Here is a 7,173-nt window from a genome sequence, read left to right on the forward strand (position 1 = left end):
TTTACTAAACTTTAAAAACAAAAAATTCCCATTGCATAAAAAGCTGAATTCCGATCTCCAACATTTATAAATTTAGTTTTGTTATGAAACGTTATAAAAGCGTAAAAGAATATAACCTAAAGATGCCGTTTAGTCTCACCCGCGGTAGCCGGGCTACCCTTCCTCTAAATTTGTGTCAAAAGCAAAATAAGACAAAAGTTGGTGTACATGTTGCTTGGTGCATGGGTAAATTTAATCGTTTTCCACGGGAATTTTACTATAACTATTAAAATTAAAAATGGGCACCATGGATACCGTAATGGCGCCTATTGCCAATATCAAATTTGATATTGAAGTTGCCTTGGGTAAGAGAGAATCAAGATCTGATATCATCACCATATTTTAATTTGAATGAAACAAAATGAACCAATATTTGTATCTATAGAGCAACAGCTGGGAGCCCAAAATCTCCCATTTCCCGGAATGGACAGTAAGTGAATTAAATGCTTGTGCACATGTTTTGGACTTCTAATAATGTTTGGATCTTCTAATTCTTCAGAATCAACGGCAATGGTGTGCACTCTATTCACTAAAGGTCAATGCCAGAGAGCAAGTTTTTGCCCATACAGACACCTCAGAGCAGACCGGACAATTGTGTGTAAACATTGGCTCAGAGGACTATGCAAGAAAGGAGATCAGTGTGAATTTCTCCATGAATTTGATATGGCTAAGATGCCAGAGTGTTATTTCTATGCCAGATTCAGTGAGTTCTAAATCTAGAGTTGATTTGATAAAAAGTTTTAATGTTTGTTTTCTTTCTCCCAGGTGCTTGTCACAACAAAGAATGCCCTTTCTTACACATTGACCCTGAAACAAAGATCAAAGATTGCCCTTGGTACGATCGTGGTTTCTGCCGTCACGGACCGACTTGCCGACACCGTCATGTTCGACGTAATAACATTTTTATCGTTTCGTGAAAGAATCATTTTAAATATTGCTTTAATGTTTCAGGTGTGCTCTGCATGAACTACACAGCAGGCTTCTGTCCCGACGGTCCCGAATGCAAATTCGTCCAGTAATAACAAAATAACTCGTAATATTATTGTTAGTTGGTGAAACTAACTGTGAATTTCTTTCTTAGTCCGAGATTTGAATTACCTCCACTTCCAGATGATATCAAGGGTGACAAGAGAAAGATGCCTCTAGTCTGCCATTTCTGTGGAGAAGTGGGACATAAAGCTGGTAAGAATCCTAACCTTGAATTACATAATACAAGTTTTTTGTCCCAGATTGATTAAATTTTGTTTTTCGTAGCTCAATGTCCGAAAATTCCATCAGAATCTAAGGACATTTATCGCACGCCCGCCGATGCCTCTACTCATGCAAATAATGCTTCCCAAGCCCAGAGAGATCGAACGAATTTGAGACCTTTAGATGAAGTCACCTGTTATAGAGTAAAAGAATTTATTTGTTCACATTCACGATTTTTGAAATTACCCTTATTCACTTATCTTTTTGTTGTTAATAGTGTGGACTGCGCGGCCACTATGCAAATCGGTAAGATGAATTTATATTAATGAATTAGTCGTTTTGGGGCATTTCAATGTAATATCACTCATGCTGTAATTTTTATTTCAAACAGGTGTAACAAAGGACATCTGGCTTTCTTGAGTAACCAGCCAACAGAAGAAAGAAGTTAACGAAAATGACATTCATTTCCAACACTGTCTCTGTCCATTCAATAAATACAATTTTGAAATCTCTCTCTAAAAAAAAAGGAGTCAGAACACTAGTATATAATTATTTTTAGTAGTAGAACGGTTTTTGTGTGAGGAATCTTTAGATGTAGGTAGGGGCATTTGTGAGTGAGGTGGAGCAGGCAGCACATTTCTCTGCTTCTGGTGCGTTCACCAAAGTACAATTGGAGCATTCACGTCCTCCGCGGAACAGAGGCTGGCTTTCAGGGCCCTTGTGTCTCGACTTTGAACACATGTCGCAAATTTCTCGATCGTCGGGATTCAGAAAAGTGCAGAACAGGCACTCCCATCCATTGAACTGAAAATTACCAAGGTTAAAAGGGTTTTACTTACACGCCACTAGATTTTCAATAGTATAAATGCAATTGACTATACCTTTGCAGAATTTAAATGTTGTTTAGCGGTTCTACCATTAACTTGAGCGGCTGCGGACTCTTTTGGCCTAGCTCCAACCGGTGATGGTCCAGACGTGAAATGTTGAGGATTGTTTGTTATCTTTGAAGGTGCAGTCTTTTCCGGCATTCGATCATAGTTTCCACCAAACATTTCTTTAACAGAAGTAGGAACGTTTCTCTCTTCTTTCAACTTGTTTACTCGATTATCTTTCGATCTTTCGACAGTAGTGCTGCTACTCGGACAGTTATCTACGTCATCGTAGCAAAGCTGCTCCAAGCGATCAATATCCAATAGACTGTCAAACTTTGGTATGCTCTTCATCTCACGAACGAATGAGTTGTTCCAGACGTCGAAAGTTTCTGGGATGCCTTGTCCTTCAATAATCGACTTCGGTTCGAGGGATCTAGTTTGATAGTTAACAGGAATCGATGTCGGTTCTTCCACGGGAAGAGTCTTGGGCAGATAGATTTCTTTTTGTTCAGCAGAGAGAGAATAGTTGTAGGCCGGTTTCGCGTACTGCTGGTACATCATTTGAAAGGGGAAGGAACTTGGATACATTTCATGAGGTCCCAAATAAGAAGTGACAGGTGCTGGTGGATTGTAATTGTAGAGGTTTTCTTTTTGTGCGTGTTGATACATCAAACCTCTTACGCAGTGATTAACTGATCCAACATAACTGTCGCGAAAATCAAATATGGATACCCATGAGCAGGGTCTTGGACTGACACTCAGTGCAGCATGGATCTCACAAAGAATCTGGATTTAAAAATTTGAATGTATTTGATGAAATAACAATTTTTTAATTATTCTAACTAACCTGAGATTCCACTTCTGCAAGAAGGCAGTCTCTGTGACTGATGACCACCCTATCATAGTCCAAGACACCTTGAACTATCAAGCGATTATACTCAATATCCAGAGTATAGCCCATTTCCATTAGAATCTCTTCAGCTCCTATCAACTGTTGCTCAATTTGGTATTTGAAGGCCCCGCTGTATAACTATTACAATAATAATACTGTCAATAAAAATGAATGAATTGTAGCACTAGAAATGGTTAAGCTTACTCGAATTTCATTAAATTCTTTCCTCCAAGGCTGGCCAAGTAAATTAGCTGCATAGGTTGCAAGCATTTCCCATGCATGTCTAAATCGGTTTGGGCTAAATTGCTCACTTCGTCTAAGTATAGATGTGTAAAGTACTGCTTTGGTAGTGGGAGAGTAAAATCTTTGGTTAGCGGTAACCAAGCATAAATACTCCTTCATGTAGCCTAAATAGAAGAGAAAAAACAAATTTCAATCAAATGAAGTAAGATCTACTTCACGTTCGCAAACTCACCCTTGAGTTTCCGTTTTTGTTCTATCCTTTGTGGACTTTCTTCAGTTTGAAGGCAACTCAAATGTAATTTATCAATCTGCAGCCACAGGTCATTAATAACTTCTAAGTTAACCATTCTGAAAAACTTCCTAAATGACGGAAAGGATATATAATAAGACGAGGAAGAAATACTTTTGCATCTGGGTCGGAGCTGTCTGCTGTATATCTGTTTTGCTTTTCCTGAATTCCGACGACAGAAGAGGTTTCAGCCCTTATTTGGGTTTCATCCTTTTTTCAGCGGGACACTCAAGTCAGATAATTTCATCACCGACCTTCGTTTTATCAGTTTCTCCACACGGTATCTTGAAAAATCGTAAAATCATGATACACCCATTAATTTTGTTATGTGTTGAATAGCTTGAGTCATCAGATAGGCTCGTGAAATTCACATAACCTATATATAAACATCTTGAGTAAAAGTTCTTGTCCATATAACATATAAGAATCTAGCATTTGTGAATGTTAGTACTCGAAAATCTATTTAGTATTTACCATTCATTATATTTTGCTTTTTAAATTTAATCCCATTTTATCAAGCCCCTGAGTATAGAATCAATATTTGCAATGGTCAAAGACTCAAAGGGCACTGAACATGCATTAACCATTTCTTTGAAATTGCCTTCATCTCATTTGGTTGTTGTGGAAACCAGCAAGATCATTCCAGTTAATAAACGTTCGACCTTTTCTTGGTTAACAAACGTGAGCATCCGTATGCTAATTAACCAATCAGGTATCGAATTACACACCCCTACGTTACCTAAACCAAAACTAGAACAATCACGACCTGATTCTGACTCATTCTTTAAAAAAATGTTGGCTGTCCCTTGTTGCTGCGTACGAAGAAACGCTTTCCATAGATAAAAGTTGTTGACTCACAGATGATTCGTTAGATGATGTAACAATAAAACAGGACAATATCAATATAGAGTATTTTGGGATGGGCAATTGGTTTTATCTCTGCGCTACATATCAGCGAACATTTTATAAGTCATTTTATAGTCATCATATTATAAGTCAGGTTTGTAGAACAACTGAACAATATATGTTCTTTGGCCAAAACCACTTTTAATCTCTCTTGTATTCAACGACCACAACTTACTGTGAGTAGGTTGACTGTTACAGGATGGAAGAACAATTGTTTGTTGTTTGTACCAGGATTATGCGTTGAGTCAACATGCATAAATTGTACACGACACATATTAGACATTCACAACATATAGCACATCACACGTTACACAACATCATGAACCAGTGTAATGAGCTTTTGGCACGTGACAAAGACGAGATCCACGTGATTGTTAAACACATGTTAGGGTTAAGAGCGCACTAAAAGCCGACTAAAAGCTGTCGAAGGATAATAAGATTGGTTATTATACATTTTCAATTTTAGACTTTACATAATAAGTTTGGGTAAATCCATTCTCAATTTTAGACCGGTTCCAAAGTGGATATGGGATAGCACTTGGTTTTCTATAAATTTGGATCCGTGTACTAGCTTTTTTTTTACTGTGATTTTACGGTGATATGTCACTTGCAGATTTAGCGGGAAATTGCTTTTACAAAGCTCAAGTGACACGTGAACTGGGAAAGGCTATTGGCCTTTCTCGTCCCACGCAACCGACAGACATCACGCATGATCAATTTTAAGTAGCCATGGAGACCCGACAAATGGAGAATTACGACAGAATAACACTTTATATTGGCATTCTTCCATGCACAGACTGGGAATGCGAAAGTTAATTTAAAATGCCGATACGTCAATTAATTTTTGGCTCATAGAAAAACCGCGTACCCCTATTGATAAATATATGGTTCAAACATACACGATCAATATGCCAAACCTTTTCATCTATTGAAAATTTAAACAAAAAATCCTAATTAGTAAAAATTGTAAAACGGAGATTCAAAAGCGCTGAACTATCGTAGGTGTAACACGTAGCCTATGCGAAAAGATTGATGAAAGAAACGGAAAAGTTCGACGTAGCGCTTTGGAGAATTCTCTACTTCGGGTGATGTAGAGCATCGGACCGATCACAACATGCAACAGGAGCATCTCCCTCGCGTACGGAATGGACGCAATAAAAATGGCGTGATTGCAATTCAAGTGATCGATCCCAATTTGGCAAATGATGAGAGCCAAGAATGTTGAAGCTAGCGGCAGGGCACTCACGCAGAGAGAAGTGACTCCACACGCCAGAGTCACGCTCGCCTCCAATTCCAAACGACAAATGGTTTTGTTTGGCAAGTGAACAAAATACTCGTCCGGTTCGAGAGTCGTCGAATTTTCCCGCGCGTTATTGTGCTTTTTGCATTTCATTGATAATCGCGCATTGAACCTTAAATAACTTCTGGTTCGGATGTACACTGCGACTTGAGCGACGATGATCATTCCGACCAGGGCCAAATGAGACAGTGACACCCACTTCATAATATCTGGATTGACGATGCATGAAACCGAAACTTGGTGCCATCCCAGCCAATAGAAACTGGTATTGATGAGCAGCACCGATATCCAAGATGTGACCAGCAACACGGCCACTCTAAAGACGTTGACGTATTTGCGGTGTTTAATTGGAGCACTGATGGCGAACCAGCGGTCAACGGTGGCCAGCAATATCGTCACTAGTAGACTGGAATAGGGTGAACCTACCAGCAGTCCATATAGTTGGCAAAATAGGGGAGTATTGGGTCGGAAAAAGAGCAATAAATATTCGTAAGCGCTGATCAAGAGCGTTGAGAAACAGCAGCAGATATTTCCCAGGCAGAAAGCGTTGCGCGGATTGTGCAGTCGACGACTTTTTAGAATGACGATCGCCACTAACAACTGGATGGGAATTCCGACACAGAAAGTTACGCAGCGGAAGATGAAGCACACGGGATAAACGGCTGCGAAAAGATCCGTTCGGAACTGGTGGTCACTTGGCCAAATTGATTGATGTCCAGCATCGCTTTCGATTTTGGATGTGTTACAAATCACCTGGAACTCCATCGGCATTACTTCCAGACGTAGAATTCCTACTTCAACTGAGTATGTTGCACAAGAATATTACTTTAATACTGTTGCACAAAATACATCGTATCCTTTTGTGCTGCGCAGCCGCGATGGCCAGCATTATTTGCCCACGCTGAAACGATACGGCGCTGATAAATTAATTTCCCTTTTCACGAAACAACTCGCAACGTTAAACAAGTTATATAGTCCACCGGGAAGTGCTGCTTTTGATTTCTTTACATTAGGTTTTCGCCTGCTGGTTCTTTTCTTTTTAGGATTTGTTTAAAGCTTTAAAAACAATTGTGCACGAATAATTTCGAGTAGCTGTCAACTAATCCGACACGCATTTCCCCTGTGAACGAAGGAAAGTAGTACTCATTCCAGGGGTATAAGACTTCGATGAAACTTGGCAATAAAAAATGTTTATAATCCGGACTCGATGTTCACGAATATAAAAAGTTCGTTGGGTGAAAGCTTTTGAAAGGGGAATAAACTTTTGATCAGAGGGAGAATAAACGTCTTAGCGCAATGCAGAATGGCGGATCGACGAAGTGATATTCTTGCTACCTACGCGTCTATTAGATCTATTAATGGTGAAGACTGAAGACATATACTTATGAGCTTGATCTCTACAAGGGAGAATGACTTGATACTTCTGCATTATGCCTACATT

At 39.3% G+C, this 7,173-nt stretch overlaps 3 protein-coding genes across 3 annotated transcripts in view; 1 reads left to right on the plus strand and 2 right to left on the minus strand.

The window, feature by feature from the left end:
• Nucleotides 1-7,173, minus strand: part of LOC124313083 (dipeptidase 1-like) — a 1,013,891-nt gene that overhangs the window by 617,840 nt on the left and 388,878 nt on the right. The window lies entirely within an intron of this gene.
• LOC124313275 (cleavage and polyadenylation specificity factor subunit 4-like) lies at nucleotides 161-1,733 on the plus strand. Its single transcript, XM_046778112.1, has 9 exons — nucleotides 161-344; nucleotides 425-469; nucleotides 539-742; nucleotides 805-930; nucleotides 991-1,054; nucleotides 1,121-1,221; nucleotides 1,294-1,433; nucleotides 1,508-1,536; nucleotides 1,622-1,733. Exons 1-9 carry the CDS (start codon nucleotides 278-280, stop codon nucleotides 1,677-1,679), a joined length of 834 nt encoding a protein of 277 aa, XP_046634068.1. The 5' UTR covers nucleotides 161-277; the 3' UTR covers nucleotides 1,680-1,733.
• Nucleotides 1,578-3,707, minus strand: LOC124313036. Its single transcript, XM_046777707.1, has 6 exons — nucleotides 3,641-3,707; nucleotides 3,470-3,597; nucleotides 3,199-3,401; nucleotides 2,950-3,132; nucleotides 2,112-2,888; nucleotides 1,578-2,034 (listed from the first exon to the last, which is right to left on the minus strand). Exons 1-6 carry the CDS (start codon nucleotides 3,646-3,648, stop codon nucleotides 1,819-1,821), a joined length of 1,515 nt encoding a protein of 504 aa, XP_046633663.1. The 5' UTR covers nucleotides 3,649-3,707; the 3' UTR covers nucleotides 1,578-1,818.

This window comes from Daphnia pulicaria, chromosome 9, assembly GCF_021234035.1.
Source record: "Daphnia pulicaria isolate SC F1-1A chromosome 9, SC_F0-13Bv2, whole genome shotgun sequence".
Lineage (NCBI taxonomy): Eukaryota > Metazoa > Arthropoda > Branchiopoda > Diplostraca > Daphniidae > Daphnia > Daphnia pulicaria.